The sequence below is a fragment of the Aptenodytes forsteri genome, unplaced genomic scaffold (assembly GCF_000699145.1).
Source record: "Aptenodytes forsteri isolate BGI_AS27 unplaced genomic scaffold, ASM69914v1 Scaffold27, whole genome shotgun sequence".
Classification (NCBI taxonomy): domain Eukaryota; kingdom Metazoa; phylum Chordata; class Aves; order Sphenisciformes; family Spheniscidae; genus Aptenodytes; species Aptenodytes forsteri.
The window spans coordinates 2474836-2491670 of record NW_008794407.1 but is presented as its reverse complement, the minus strand read 5'-3'; the positions used below and the strand labels follow the sequence as shown (position 1 = coordinate 2491670).

The following is a 16835-nucleotide window of genomic DNA, read 5'->3' as shown; positions in this document are numbered from 1 at the left end:
TTTTAAAAAAAAGTAACATGAGCTTTCAAGCCAGCCGTGTGGCTGACTTTTGACTTTTTAAGTGCCTGGGGCTGGCAATAAAAGGATTAGGTGGTGCAGCAGCCATCTGGCTCTCGAAGCAGGAGGTGCTCCCTTGCAAATTGAGAGGCAGCCTTGTGAGAGAGACATCCGAATGTGCCTGTCTTTGGTGTATCCCCACTCCCATCCATGCATCTGCCTCCCCACCTCAGCACACCGAAAATAGTTTTGTTTGCAAGTCTTGTGAAGAACGTCACCTTTTAAGCCAATGAGTATGGGTGGGGTAAAAGGACTAAAAGCAGGTGTAGTGTTAAAGAAAAAAGATGCATTGACCTGTGTCTGCTTGTGGCACGCATCAGTCTTGGGTTACACAAGGCAAAAAGTGAGTATGTTTTTCCTCGGGATTTGTGTGCGCATCTGTGTTCATTCCCTCCCTTTCCTGCCGGCACCATCAGCCACCTGCACAGAAACAGGCAGGCAGATGTCTGCACGGACATTCGAAGGGCGGCTTTGCAAGGCTAGTTCCCTAACCCACCTGACTGCCATAGGGTGGGCACATATGGAAAACACTGTTGGCAATACCAGTCATGACAGTATCGATACCTTCACTGTAAGCATTCACACTGTGTTCAGTAAAATACAAAGATTTTGCTTGTGGTATATTTTACTAGTGGTGGCAAAATCCAAATGAAACACATCGTTGAGAAAAAAGAGGGAGTTTGCATCATTTGCAAAGGCATTTTTCCCCCTCTGGAACGTTAGTTTTTTATACGTGCAGGTATGGAAATAAAATGTTAAGTCACATTTGTAACAGAGCTATTAATGTAACAACATCCGGAGTCTCACAGAGTGGATATAGCTCCTGAGCCTCCCTGGGAGGCAAAGCACCCGTCTCAGAGGGAGGGCAAAAGCAGCTGCTGGTGGTGGCTGAATTTCTCCGTCGCCCCCATCTGCCTGCATGGGCTGGATCAGGTCCTGCCGGCACACAGCGCTAATTACCCCAGGCAGGGCAGGGCTCACCATGGTGACCAGCCACTTTTTAAAACACGAATTGTTTTCATTTTTGTTCAGTGCTATTGTCTGTGGAGGAAGGGCCAGGCTGTGGTGTTTTTCCATATGAATTTTAGCCCCAGTACCAAAGGAAGGGGTTGGAAGGTCTTTCGCTGCCGGAGGAACGGTGAGTGCCGGGGAAGTGTTTGCCCGGGCGGCTCTGTGACTGCTCGGTGCAGAAGGGCTTCTGCACCTACAGAGAAGTCTCCCACCTCTGCTCCAGAAGGGAAATTAATGAAAGGAAGAATAGCAACATTTTGGTTTAGACATTTTACCTTTTAAAGGAGGGAGGTAGAAGCTAATCTGTCAATACTCTTGAAGCTACCTAATTAACGCATCTGAGTTATCACTGGCACACGGTGTTTTGTTTTATGCATACAGGCGCTGCTGGAAAAGTTTAGACTAGATATTTTTAATTAACTTTTGAGTCTGTGCTTTCCTGAAATTACTTTTGAGAAGTTAAAGTTTTGGGGAGTCATTTATTTGCTAAGTTGAACAAGAGACATGATTAAAGCCAGTTAATACCAAGAGAGTCCTTTGATTTACAATTGCTCAGGGCTTGATCTTGCTGTCATTTCTATCAGCTGAAGAACTTCAGATTTTCTATAAACCATTGACTCTATCTATGAGAGATCTCCTTGCAAAATACTAAGCACTGTACTCCAGCCCTGCAAATGACAGTGCAGGATGGTGAACTGGTGGTGTTTAAGTGGACTTCTGGGCTGACAAATTAAATGGTGTATTTACATGTCGTGTTATTTTGGCATCAGGGTTGCTGGCGTTTTGCAAGGTAGTGATTAGCACTATCTCGAATGTTTCCAGGGATGGGGCATCTACAACTTCTCTATCAACTATCTTGAGTAGTTTTACATGGCTGTGGCTGGTTTACCTCAAAGCGTGGTGAGAGCACAGGTGACCTGGGGGACTCTGAGGTGGGACGAGAGGATTCCTGAGGCTCCCAGGGGCAGGAACATACTGATCAGTATTCACAGGTTTTCATGACTGAGTAGCTGGGGTTATTGGTTTTCTAAATGAAAAATGATGCTGAAAGAACTGCATGCAAACTAAGGGAAACTTATTTCAGATAAGCAGATTTTTTTTTTCTGTTTACAGGTGAAAATATTTCTGCTGTTCAGAATAGCAGCAAATAGAAAGTCATTGAAATATAGCTTATTTAAGATTTGAGGTGCCATTGGCAAACTTCCGTCCCTGTCCATAGTAGATGAAGTGTCCCTAGACTAAATCTTAATTTTTAATTTTAGACAATTAAATCTTTTCTGACCTTCTGGTTTTGTTTTTTCTAAATTGTATCACACTACTGCGTTTGTGTATTTTCAACATTTGGAATCATCTACAGGGACTGTAAGTTCAGTTGCTAAAGAAGCAAAATAGTCAAGCTTGTAGCTGTTGGCCTGTTAGCTGCCTGTGCTTCTTTCCGTCATTTCTTCTGCACAGCAATGGCCTGTGAATATACGACAAATGGAAAAAGATAGCTGGTTGGATTAAATGGCTGTAATGTTGTGTCTGTAGAAATTATATTGTGTGATTACCCTTTTATTTCCATCATGTAGATATATTTTTATGTTCTGTATTGCTGATGTCCTTTAAATCGTTGTGTAGCTAGTTTTTAGCCTTTGTACATTTCAGATTCATGTAATTTGCCCTTTGTGTATTTCCCCTGACATCTCTTAACCATTGCTATTATAATCCTTGTTTTGAACCTGCTCATTATAGATGCCAGACCAGTTTGATCAGACAGTGGTGCTTAACCAGCTGCGCTATTCTGGGATGTTGGAAACAGTCAGGATTCGGAGGGCTGGCTTCCCGGTCCGGAGGCCCTTTCAAGACTTTTATAAAAGGTAAACACACTGAGTTGCGCACTTCAGATGTGAGTCATGGGTACCAAATCAACGTTCCCGTGTTGAGGAATAAAGTGAAAAATCTAGTAACAAAAAAAGCATATGGAAAATGAGAACTTGTCTCTTAAATGAAGTAATAAATACTTTTTGGTTGCCAGGTATAAGGTCCTCATGAGAAACTTAACTCTGCCTGAAGATTTAAATGAGAAATGTGCCGTCCTACTTCGTCTGTATGACAACACGAGCACTGAATGGCAGCTTGGAAAAAATAAGGTAAAATAATCTGACTAGCATAGGCTGCTGCTTATACAAAGCTGAGGGGACAGGATTTAGACTGCACAGCTGCAGAGAGGTAGTTGTAATGGTAATTACTTTTGGCCTTAAAAGAAGCTGCGCATGCCTATTGGTGCTCTTGAAACCCTTATAGCAACAATTAATGGTTGTGCTGAGGAATTTACTGTCTAAGGCGCTTAGACACTGACTGGTGATTTCACTCATGGGGAAAGAGTCCACTCGAATTTTCTGCCACTGCTCACAAGTGATGGCGCTGTGGTAAGGATCAGAACTTAAAACAAGCTGGATTTTATCATTTTTAGAAGTATCGAGCATGTGAGGTAACACTTTTGTTCTGCATGGAGCTCCACTTATACTAGTAAACCCACCTGCATGATACCTGCTCAGTGGCTGAAAACAGGGGGAGGAATTTTAGCCAGTGTTCATGTAGCAGAGTTGAGCACTAAGTGTGTTTGCCATGCTAGTCTGAGAGTCTTTTTCAGAGCTACATTAGACCTCGATATGTGTCCTACTGGACAACCTGAACTTTGCCTGCAACTTTTTTCTTCCAAAAAAATTTCAAATTATTTTCATTAAAAGAATGGAATTTTAATTTGAGAAACAAAACAATCCAGGTGTTTTTGCATGCTTGTTTTGCAAGTTTGATTTTGGACAACAGCTGTGTGCAGAGCTTCCCTCCTTCTTGCGAATTTGTGCTCTTGGACTTAACAAATGATGTGAAAGTATTGCGTACTCAGGAGAAGATTCTCCATTGCAGGATCTGAGATTTCCTAAATACTAAAAACGTGGATTACAAACATCAGGCCGTCACTGCCAAGGATCATCCCCCAGGCCTCTGCAGATGGCTTTCTCTTCTTTTTTTCTCCGGGTACCTCCTGTTGGCACTCCCAGGGCTTCCGTAGTGGAGAGAGAACAAAAAAAAACAGATCCAGAAGTAAAGTTTGCTGAATTATGTGTTACACTTGCAGTTTTCCTGTCAATTGTTAGAATTGTGAAAAAGCTTTCTCATTACCATAAGGTAGCAAAAATATTTTGTAAAATCTGATTGATTTTTGTGTGAAATGCCCTTCCTCCTCGTCCTTTTTTCCCCACAGCTGCATAGTTTTGAAGGGTTTCCTCCATTCCTCTGCACGCTTAAGGACTCTCAGAGGTACTATTGGGAAAGTTGATTTAATCGTTTTGCAGTTATTGTAAGAGAGAGAGTCTGCAATATTCTGATGGCAATTGAAGTCATCTTTCATCCCATCTTTGTAGACAATGGCTTACAAATAATACAGTGATAACGTTCACCCGCAGAGCTAGGCTGTGCTTCCCGTTATACTTTCAGATGTAGTATATTAGCAATATTTATACACAGACCCTGGACGGTGCTTTGGCATCTTAGGGGCATATAGTTGTGAGAACCTGGAATTGTTTTAACCAGCTGCTCCTCAGGACCTTGTCAGGAGCCAGAGCTCTGTTGTAACTTCCCTTACTGGGGCCTGGGCTCATCCCCCCCAGGAGCTGCCTGCACATTTGTAAGAGTCTTCATAAACAGCTCATTGTAGAAGAGAACAAGAGAGCATTGGTTTCAGACTGAACGTGGGATGGGGCGTTATCCTGCCCATGTTATTTAAAAGGGGTAATAACAACATTGTGATGATTTAGCTTCAGCGTGAATTTTTCTTGTCTTTTACATCTCAAGCTGCAGTGCACCTGCTCAGGAAAAGGCATTAGCCTGGGCTTTAACATGTGCTTAACGTCCATTTTTGTTCAGGAAGTAGCTGAATGCCTTTCTGAAGCAGAATTTCGGTGTGTTTTTAAAGCCAGTGTGTGTAGAGCAAAGGCTTTTTCTGTGAGTAAAAGCTTTATATAGAAAGAGCTGCCCAGTACAACTCGGATACTGGAACTTTGGGACTTTCTGTGGGACTTTTTATGTTCTTCAGTGTTGGGTGATTTGTGGTATAACATAGTCTCTTTCAAGCTACATTCAAAACTCACAACTGTGCCTCTCCTCAGGAGCAATGCTGCTTTGGCTTTGATGATGGGCTTTTTTTCCGCTAAACACAGAGGGAAAAACTACTTTTTTTTCTAGCAATGCTGCTTTGTGATGGGTGATGGGCTTTTTTTCCGCTAAACACAGAGCGAAAAACTACTTTTTTTTCACACCCCACACCCCCAAAAATCCAAAATACTTCAAGGAGGCATTCCTGCTTTTAGATGTCTTTGCAGCCCTCCTCCCTTAGCAGAGCCTCCACTATCCATGCACTTCCCTCATCACCACGTTGTGATGTGCAGCGTGGCTCTCATCCCAGATCATCCAAGTGTCACTGAACTGGCTATTTCCAGCTGCTCATGTCTTAGCCAGCAGCATGACAGGCTGTTTCCACCTATAGCTGATACCAGCAGACTTAGCCTTCAAAAAGGAGAAATTGAGAGGACGTGGAAAAAGCGCTGACAGCAGATAGCTCACCACTTTGTGAGCGTGCAGTAAAGAGCAGACGTCAAGGCAGGTGGAAGAGGGAAGCTGCATCCCCCATGCTTCTGCTTGGCTGGAGAAGCGGTTTCATTCACTTAAGGCAAAATAAGCTGGGTTAGCTCAATATATGTCAATGCCATGTGCTAAAGCTGCCTCTAAGAGGCACTAGGCGGTCCGGGTGAATGATCCAGGTTAGTGCTCAGATGAGAGCCTGGGGAACAGTCTGTCTGCAGCAGGGCGGACGGCTGTGGTGGGGTGTCTGGCCCTGGCAGCTGTCTCCCATGTAACAACAGGAAAACACCGTCGGGTCAGCCTGAATATGAAACTACTCTCATTTCTGCTTATTTATGCAGGCTTATAGCAATGTCATTTGAAGCAATGAGGCTTATAAGGGGTTGTGGAGCTTGATGTTACTGTGAAACAGCTAAATTATTGGGGTGGTATTTCTGCCCCTCAAATCAGGAAGTTCATGCTAAGCCCTACAACTTCTTTGGCCAGTGTTACTCTTTGGTGGGAAAGGCTGTTTAATGAATGCAGTAATTATACTGGTTTTGGAAAAACCCTGCTCCTAATTAAGATTTCCATTACTGTAATCAGGCTCTTCCCACTGAAATCCAAAGTTAGAGGATCATCTGCAGGTATTTTCTTTTAAGAGGAATACGTTTTGGTTTTTTCTTTTCTCTTGAGGAAATGGTATGTTTGTCTCTGAATTCAAAGCTGAGGCTTGCTGCTCGGACTGACATTGGCAGCACCCTGGCTGTCCTTTATATATGATGCTCTCCGTAAGTTATTAAGCCAGAAGTTTTCTTGTGTAGGTGTTTCTCCGGGAGTCCTTGGAACACAAGTTGGAGAAACAGAGAGAGGTGGAAGTCACCAAGGCAGCAATGATTATCCGAGCGCACATCCTAGGTTATGCAGCCCGGTAAGTGACTAGATGAGAATATTAAATATTAAGTTTTGGAATAAATGGGTGAGGTGTCATGGAGTTAAATCCTTCTGGCACAGTTCTTAACTTTTCCTGGGGACCAGGCATCCAAATCCTGTAAGTGGCTTTTGAAAATAACAGCTGGTATCTTTGCCAGACACATGAAGAAAACAAAATGGAGTTTGAATTGTTTTAATATAATGAATAGGACAGTATGGAAGTTTGGAGGTCAGCCAGTATCATTGTATCATGGCATGAGATCCATGGTAGGAACTCTAGCTGGATGGCAGCTAGTGGGGCTGCCCCAAGTTACCAGCTGAGATTGAGCTTTATCTTTGTTTTGTCATGGTAAGAAAAGAGAAGGCAAGTAAAACTAATCAGTTTGGTTCTTAAAGAGCCATGACATTAGGTAACTGATTAATGTTTCACTTGTTTACCTGGCTTCATGCATTATGTATTAGGTGGAGTTGCTCATCCCATTTGTTTATTTCTCTGCTTTTTCTACAAATCAGTTGAGGACAGTTTAAGGAAACTTGTTTGCATAATGAGGTAATGTCTTTTCATGTGTATATTAGTCCTGTCCTTATATTCTGACCAGTATGTTACTTTAAAACTATATTCCTTTTTTAATGACAGAGCTATCCTGCTGTTCATGATCTTTCTTTTCAGAGATATGGGATGACTATCTATGTATATTCTTTCTCCACGTGTGTGCGCACACAGAGAGCTGTCCTTTTAGCATCTCCTTGTCAGGGGCATAAGAACATGTAAGCCAAGTAATGTTCATTTCCTTAATGAAGACACAGACAGCGCTGTCATAGAAATGAGAGAATCTCTTTCCTCTTCTAGGGAGGAGAATATGAACGAGAATGGGAAACAATCACAGAGCTAGAAATAATATATTGTTTTACTACCATGGGCTCATTATTGCAGGTCACCATGGCAAGACCTCTCGTCACTGCTCGGTAGTTCCTTGTTTCCTTAGAAATTTGCTTTTTTTTTTTTCTTCTCCCAGAAAGCGGTATAGAAAGGTTCTCTACTGTGTGGTTGTGATACAGAAGAACTACAGAGCATTCTGCAGTAGGAAAAAGTTCCTGTGCCTGAAGAAAGCAGCCATAATCCTTCAGAAGCAGCGGCGAGGCCAGCTTGCTCGACGTGTTTACAGGGAGCGACTAGAGGAGAAGCGGAGACAAGAGGAGGAAAGAAGAAAAGAGGAGGAAGAAAGGTGCAGTATGCTGTTCACATCACTCTCCTGTCTGTGCCATATTAGGTTTTGCTCTGAATAGCCTTTGTTTCAGGCTATTCTTGGATCAAGTGATTTTGGAAACCTTTGCTTCTTTTACTAAAAGATGCATGGAGCTATCATGGTAGTTTCGTATTCACAAACGTATCCTTGGTGACCTTATTTTTGGCTGTCTTTTCCATGTGGCAGATGATCTCTGTAAGTTGAGCTATTGCCCTACCAAAGGTATGTGATGAGCTTATGTTGAGCTTGATTTACTAACTTCTTTTCTTCCCTCACTTTTAGGGAAAGACAAAGGCAAGAAGCAGAGCGTCTTGCCCAGCAGGTAAATTATATTCTTAATGCTTTCAGCCATCCTGTTTATTTGAGTATCTCAACCCAGCTATTAAAAAAATAAAAGGCCATCTGTGGCATTTAAACTAAACTTATTACAGGAGTTGGCAGATAAAGCCAAAGGAAACTTGATACAGTTGTTTGCATGGAAATTTCTTTCACCTCATGCTTCATTTAATTTCTGGCAAAGATTGAACTTTCTGCACGTACTTGAGCTTTCCAGTATCTGTGAGCAAATGTAATCATGTTTTCGTTTTTCTATTTCTTTCCTTTTTTTTTTCTTTCTGATGTAGGGATAAGGGTCCTTTTAAATGAACAGCACGGTGGGAGCATAATGCTTTAGAAATAAATAAATTTCAAAAAGGAATCTTGCACCGGCAGGCTTTATTTTATTTTATTGTTATTTTTTTATTTTATTTTGAATGCAGGCTGAAGAAGAAAGAAAGAAGCAGGAATTGGCCGCCATTCAGAAAGCCCAGAAGGAGGCAGAGCTGAAGCAAGAGGTGGAGAAGCAGAAAGAAAGCAGGCAGGTGGAAGAAATCCTACGTCTGGAAAAAGAAATTGAAGACCTGCAGCGCGTGAAGAAGCAGCAGGAGCTGTCCTTGACAGAGGCTTCATTACAGAGGCTGCAGCAGCTTCGAGATGAAGAACTCCGGCGGCTCGAGGACGAAGCATGTAGAGCAGCTCAGGAGTTCCTGGAATCTCTGAACTTTGATGAGATTGATGAATGTGTCCGAAACATTGAGAGGTCTCTCTCTGTGGGCAACGGGTATCCTGCTGAGCTGACTGAACAGACTGGAAATGCCTGCAGTGAAAAGCCCAATTTTAACTTCAGCCAGCCATATCCCGAGGAGGAGGTAGATGAGGGCTTTGAAGCTGATGATGATGCATTTAAGGATTCGCCCAACCCAAGTGAGCATGGCCATTCTGATCAAAGGACCAGTGGCATCAGAACAAGCGATGATTCCTCAGAAGAGGATCCCTATATGAATGATACTGTGGTGCCAACAATTCCTGCTGCTAGCAACACCATGGTTATACCTCCTACCCATGATACAGTCAGTCTCCACAACTCTTCAAGTGGTGAATCCACATACTGCATGCCAGAAAATGTATCGTGTAGACCCCCAAATTCTGTGGAACTTATTTCTCCTGATGGAGACTATGATTACGACCAAGACGATTACGAAGATGGTGCTATTACTTCTGGTAGCAGTGTGACCTTCTCTAATTCGCACAGTAGCCAGTGGTCACCAGACTACCGATGCTCAGTGGGGACATACAATAGCTCTGGAGCATACCGATTTAGCTCTGAAGGAGCTCAGTCTTCTGTAAGTATCACTGTTTTTATTATCTAATAATTGATATGTGCTTTCTGATTTTTTTTTTCCACTCTGCAGCCATGGAGTCACTGTAGCTGTTCTTACAAATGTCTGTGTTGTGTAGTTTGACTTGCTTAGACTGCATGTGGACATAGTTGTCTGTTGCCATCTAGATGCCACTGGGGTGAGTGCATTAGAGTTAGAGGCAGCTCAGATGCTGTTTGCAGTCCTAGGCTTATGCAAGGACATGGTTCCGTCTGTTTTAATGCAGAACTGCACGTTATTTGGTGAGGAGCTCAGTGCATGGCCTTGAATGCAATTCATAAGCAAAATTCTTCTCTGTGTGTGTGTTTCGAGGGGGGGCACCAGATAGCATGGTGGGGAATTGATTTCAGAAAAAAACAGATTCAGTTATGCATGCAAGTTGCAACACTATGGAATAAGCTGCTTGCAGAAGTCCCTGAAATGCCAGGTGTATTTTGAGATGAGTTGGAGAGTAAATTTCACATGACGGCAAATATTAGAATTAGCGAAGCAGACACTCGTACTGAAGAGCTCTTTTTCAGTGCTGTTTACTGAGTATACTGTGGGCTTTGCTCTGACAAATATTTTTTGAAGAATATGATTTCCTCGACCACTTACAGAATACTTCTGTGAGACTGTGTGGCTGGGAAAGTGAAAAAGTATTTCAGCAACACTGACTTACTTGGAAGGAAAATGTTAACACCAAAATATCTATTACAGTTGAGGTAATAGAAACCAGTCAAAGGGCCATCACGGTTGTTGGGATAAGTTGACAGTTCTTGCCTAAAAGGAGAACACTTTCAGCCGTCTCTTGTTAAGGACTCCTTCCTGTTGCATGACTCTGGGTGCGTGTCAGATACAGAACAGAAATTCTGATTATTTGAGGTGAGGGTGGAGGAAAGCTATTACCACAGCTTGTGGAATATGTTTCTTTTCCAAGACTTCTCTAAACTGTTACCCACAGCGCTTCAGTGATGGAGGGAGGTAGCACAAGGTAACGTACCCTTGCCATGCTCTTGCAAAGGGATAACTTTCCTGAGCAGCTACAAAGCTGTTTCACAGATTTGTTACGTGACATTAGGGCTAGTGTGTAATCAAACAGTTCAAGCTGCAACTTACTATGATGTACTCCTTCCTTTGTTAGCTGGACGAAAACCAGCGAGGAATCATAAAATGTTTTAGTTGAAGACTTCTAAACCAATTTTATCTAAACTTTCCTGAGAGATCATTTCACCTTTATTTCCTTTCTTCTGTAGTTTGAAGACAGTGAAGAAGATTTTGACTCCAGGTTTGATACAGATGATGAACTTTCCTACCGGAGGGATTCAGTCTATAGCTGTGTCAGCCTGCCCTACTTTCACAGCTTTCTGTATATGAAAGGTACTGGGTGAATCAGAATTTGCTAAATATACAAAATAACCAGAAATGTTTATTATACCTTGCTCTCCAATTCCTGAAGAGTTAAGCTATTTTCTTATTTTTCAAAGGGTGATGGAAAAGTAACTTAACTTAATTTGAGCTGCTCTCAAATTAAGTTACTTGCAATGGCTTACATCTAGCAATGTTTTTCCCCTCTGCAAAGGAACATCAACATTTTGGGCTTGCCTCTGTTTCATTTTACATCTTTGCTAGTTCGTAAACAATGGAATATCCAGTATAAATATAGCAAGATAACTCACAAAGTCAAATTGTACCAAATTCTGAGGAAAGGTGATTCCTGCTCCCAAAACCTTGTAACATAGACAGCATTCTACGTTGCAGACCAGTTTCACTGACCTCAGTTGACTTTCATTTTGGATCTGAAAGACACAAAGAAGGATATGTGTAGCAAAGGGGCATGAGAGACACTGAAATAATATACACAGGAGTTCTCTGCTTAAGATTCTTGGTTTTATCTTCTGATGATTGATAGTAAATTATAATCTAGATGAATCCTTGTATGATACCTATCGCTGTAGCATAACTTATTTTCCAGGAATAGGAACAGTGATGAATGTGCGCACAGCTATGTTTGTGTGAAAAATAATGCATCATCACTAGCATGCCTTTTACTTTCTGACGTAGTTAGCCATAAGCTTTTGTGGAATGACAGGAGTATATTGGTTTGCTTAAGGTTTTTATGACTGTGATGTAACTACAGTGCAAGGTGTATTGTCTACCGTAATAAAACTCACAAGAAGTTTAGACAGTATAGCCACACTTTGATATGACTGAGCTCACAGTGGTTTATTTCCTACTTTGAAGTAGGAAAAAGTAGTAGGAGGAAAAGTAGGAAAAAGTAGGAAAAGTAGTAAAGTATAGCTTTTCCATGTTTTGTGGTTTTGAGTTGAACATTCTTACCTCCTAATAACCTGGAGACAGGAAAGAGTTTAGTGTTAAACTTTTCTTTACAAACATTGAGATACATTGAAAACGGTGTTAAAGATCTGATTCTCATATGCAACAAGACTTTTTAATAATTTATTATTTATTATATATATGTTACGTATAAGCATATATAATTATATATGTTACATATATGTTTTTGTTATATATTTATTATAATTTATAATTTAAGGGTCTTTAGATTGCCAACAATATTGATGGCCTTAAGGATATGCAAAAATGAGATCTTTGGTTTCGTGGCTTACAGCAGAGACTCAGTTTAAGTACAGCATTGTTGGAGCATCTTCCTAGATTGCCAACAATATTGATGGCCTTAAGGATATACAAAAATGAGATCTTTGGTTTCGTGGCTTACAGCAGAGACTCAGTTTAAGTACAGCATTGTTGGTCAGCATCTTCCAGCATTGGTTTGGTCACAGCTTCTCTTTTATAATATAATTGTTTGTCTTAACTACGTATAAACCCGCATCTGTCTCTCTTGCCAGGTGGCTTAATAAACACATGGAAGCGACGCTGGTGTGTCCTGAAAGATGAGACCTTCCTGTGGTTTCGTTCCAAGCAGGAAGCACTTAAGCAGGGTTGGCTTCACAAAAAGGGGGGTGGATCATCTACACTTTCCAGAAGGAACTGGAAGAAAAGATGGTTTGTTCTCAGACAGTCCAGGTTGATGTACTTTGAAAATGACAGTGAAGAAAAGCTAAAGGGTGCCATTGATGTCCGAACAGCCAAGTAGGTTTATTTGTTTGTATGTTAGCCATAGTTCCTCCTAAATACTTCTTGGGGCTTAATCTGGGAAGATGTTGAGTGCCCTGCCTTCAAATTGTGTGAATGCAAGCATGAGAGTGTGTGTGATGAAGTTACTGAAAGCAAGCGTTGTCCTTACTTGGCTCTCTTCTACCTCTACGGAGTGTTCCAGAGGTAAGCCAGTGCCAAATACTTCAGAAAACTGCTGCTATAATGAACCCATCTATGCTTCCTCCCAGACTAGAGGCCCTACTTAGTCTGTAATGATTCCCAAGGCAATTTGGGGCATGTTGCCAAGTCCGTAGCTGCAGGCAAACCTAGAATGGAGAGGGTGGAATTAATAGGCCCTGAGTATATTTAAGTTAGCATGGGTCAAAGCTGTATCTTCTGCATGCATTTACTTTTTTTTTTTCATGTTTGAAATAATTGTGGTAGTGGTAGAAAAGTCTTTAAAATGCGTATATTCATTTAAAAAGAATAGCATTACTAAGCCTGACTTAACTTATGTCTTGCTAACCGAAGTTCCTTACACTTTAAAATTCTGTGCTTCCTGAAGCATGCATCGAAAAAGTTTTCTAAGAGATGGTATTTTTCCTTTCAAACAGTCAGTATGCTTTATGAACTTATGGATTATCTAACTAATTTAAAAATTAGTGTGCTAACGTTGGTAGTCTCATTTCTGTATAAAAGTGTACCTAAGCTTTCTTCCAAGGTAGAGAAAAATAGAAATGGCTGTAACACTTGATTGCACTCTGCTCCTTGTAATCTGCAACTATCCATTTAATTTTGTTAATTTATCAGAGTACTTAAACTAAATTGAAAGCTTAGCTTAATCTTTTCTTTGGAAGTCCTGGCTTGAGCCTGATTTCAGGCAGGACAAAGTAAATAGTTCAGTGAGCTTCCTGACTTGCTCTTGTAAAACCAATGGGCTGCCGACTGTCAAGGAAAACTCTGAATAGAGACTGACATTCCCACCACAACTTTTTTTGTGATACTGAATTTGATTCTGTCTCATGTACCACAGCATTTATTTAGCATATTTTTCTAATATGCTTAAACCTTCTTTTGTTGTTGTCACTACATTGTTTCATTGACTGTGCCCTATAGTTCTTTGCTGAACGTACCTTTAAAATTGTCAGTAAAGGTTGCTGAACCTAACTTGAACTGTAGGTTCAATCAATGACTATTTGTTTATAAAATAGCTAAAAGAAAGGGTACTTGTATTTAAAGAGCTGTATGTCATGAGAAATAAGCAATAGCTTTTCTAGGTGACTTTAATATTCACTGAGTGCATTCCTAACATATCATGCGACATATATTTCGCCACTCCATATTAGGGACCCCATTCAAATAAATCTTAAGCTGATTCACTTAAAACACAGAACTGGGAGGTATTCTGTTGGACACTGTTATTGGGAGGGAAGGAAGCCAAATTAAAGGAAACAGTACAGAATTACAGCTTTTTGTTTTAATAGCAGATAAATTGTCCTCATGAGTCTGATAAGCAGAGCTTGCATATATTGTTTATAGGATAGAGATTTATGAGAATAGCACAGCTGATAAGGAAGTATAGCTAGTTAAAGAAATAATAAGCTTCAGACAAATACAGTAAAACAGCAAAAAGGAAATCAAGTTGATTTCTTAAGCTTCAGGAAAACCTGATGTAATGCTTAAATTACTCCTTAAAAATCTTGTGCTTTGTGGTTCATGATTAACATATTGATACTTAGATGTCTACAATTTAGAAAGATGTAACTTTTCAGCAGATGAGTGCTCAGCTCTTTCTGGAAGTCACATTTGGAATTGTCTTTATGCTGACTCACAACCACACAGAATCACTAATCCAGGTTTTGTTTGCTTTTTGTTTTTAATCTTCAAGAGCTTTCATTTTACCACTCCAAAAATTACTTGGGTATGCAATTAGTTCAGAAATACATCCATTTCTCAAATCAGTTATCCTTGCCTCTCTTGAGGTTTGATAATGCCTTTTCTTTAGTTCCTGTTAAAACAATAACAGAATAGTCAACTTGGTATAGTGACATTCATAGTAGTTTGAATATGTGTACCGTATAGGCAGAAAACACAACAGCTATCGTTTGGTGAATTAATACTGTCTGATAAATCACATTGTGAGTCTTGCAGATGAACCTGATTAAGGCTGACTGCTGTTATTTTAAGTACCAGTAGTTTGTGAGCCTCTCAGCAGAACAGAATTTTCAGAATGTTGACAATCCCTAATGCTCAATCTTGGCGTTTTCTTCTTTTCAGAGAGATTGTTGATAATACAGGCAAAGAAAACGGTATTGATCTAATAATGGGTGATAGGACCTACCACTTAATTGCTGAGTCTCCTGAGGATGCAAGGTATGAAAATCATCAGGCCTTTTTCTTTTCTTTTTTTTTCCCTTTTTAACCTCTATGCCATTCTGACTTGTGCTTGTCATTAATTTGTTCGCCCACTGTCACAAAATATTCAGGCTGTGTTAAACACGTTGCATTTTATACTTTTTCAAAGGAAATCTTGTGGCAGAACATTAGTGGGAAGAGTCAGACTGCCAATGAAAATTTGCCTAGAACTTGGCTGTTACCCATTTATTACAAGCAACTTTCTGAAATACAGTATGTCTGTAGAGAGCCAGCCATCAGCCATTGGTGCTTGTCTTGTGCATTACCCTGCTAGTTTAGCTGCGTAGATTAAATCAATATTTAAGACCCTGTAATCTGCCTGAAATAAAGTGCCATTCTTTAGGGTTGGGATCTGTTTGCCTAAGCAGAGCCCAGGTTTTTTTCAGATAAAAGTTGTAATGTGGTCACTGGATTTTAGGGTGAAAGCGTGTTCATGAATAAGAAGAGCGTGCAACAGAGTGTTTCCCTTTCTGCTGATTTAAAAAAAGGTGTCGCTTTTGTTGCTAAAGGATCCATATCAAACTGTAGGGGGATGCTGGTAGGTGAGGAGCAAGCTTGACTTGTCAGATCAGTTGTAGTGCATCTTTAAAAAAAAAAAAAAAATCCCCACACTACAGTTCATGTGAGATAATAATATGCTTGCCCATAAAAATCAAGCATTTAAATAAAGTGAACTTAGTAATCAAAGCTTATTACCCGCTGCCTTGCTGCCCCAAGGCCAGAATACAGGATGCCTATGTCAACATCGCTTGAGCTAGTTTTGCTCTGAAGCCTTGAAAGTTGCTTCGTATTCTTTTCTTTTTAAAGGTATAATACCTTCCTATATCACAGGACCCTGAGTATAAATTTAGCAATGCTTACAATGCAGAATCATTCTTCATTTTTTAGGCATCCTTAAAATTATCCTTGAAATAAGTATGAGTTTTCCAGTACTCATTGTTAAGATTCATGTGTGATGTGAGTATATTTTAAAATGAAGGCTTAGCTAAAGGCTCTTCTATTAGAGTTGTGTACATGCCCTAGGGACCAATAAGAAACTATCAGCATAAAGACTTGTCTGTTGTCATGCATCTCTTCTTTTTTTTTTTTTTCTTAAATGTGGAGGAGGAGACACTATACGCTATTGTTGTGTATATGCATAACACACCATACAGATCGAATACTTTTTACCAGTGTATTTCATGTTTCTTTTTTCTCAGTCATCCCAGAAAACTTTAATGAGGGAGATGTGTAAGGATTTGCAGATGGGCTTAAGTCAAAGCCTCGTTAATGTTTGGCATTGTTAAAAGTGAAGTATAAAATTATTGGACTGTGTTGTTCTGGATCTGCTATTGAAAAAAATATTTTGTACATGGGCTAGATCATGATCCTGAGGTTGCTTTTTATTCAAATGATGGGAAAAAGCAAAAGAAACCTGACACCCTCTCCCGAAAGAGGAATCACTATTTTGATCATGGAAGTGTATTTGAGGAAAGAAGTAACGCTTCGGTGGGCAGCCATTGCTGAGGGTTTGTTCCTTTCAAACCCCTAGTCTGTCTTTTTCCCTATTCCTGGGTTCTAGGACTCAGCTGAGAAGCAAAGGAGATCCTGAGAGGGAAGAAAGCAAAAGGAGAGTAAAATCTGCCTTTGTCTTTTGCAAAGTGCCATGATTAATTTCTCTTTCATTGTTTACACAAAGATTATGTGAAACTCTGAAAACTCTGAATTGTTCTTTCAAATCCGATAATGAACTATCACTAACTGTGCATACAGTGCTGTGAAGTCGTCTTTGTTT

General features: G+C 40.4%; 1 protein-coding gene across 1 annotated transcript in view; it reads left to right on the top strand.

The window, feature by feature from the left end:
* Nucleotides 1–16835, top strand: part of MYO10 (myosin X) — a 143646-nt gene that overhangs the window by 106710 nt on the left and 20101 nt on the right. Inside the window, exons 20-28 of the mRNA XM_009288032.2 lie at nt 2803–2927; nt 3086–3200; nt 6495–6601; nt 7620–7829; nt 8133–8172; nt 8609–9511; nt 10783–10906; nt 12397–12640; nt 14924–15019. Of these exons, the coding sequence (XP_009286307.2) occupies nt 2803–2927; nt 3086–3200; nt 6495–6601; nt 7620–7829; nt 8133–8172; nt 8609–9511; nt 10783–10906; nt 12397–12640; nt 14924–15019 (1964 nt within the window). The remainder of the gene's footprint in view (nt 1–2802; nt 2928–3085; nt 3201–6494; nt 6602–7619; nt 7830–8132; nt 8173–8608; nt 9512–10782; nt 10907–12396; nt 12641–14923; nt 15020–16835) is intronic.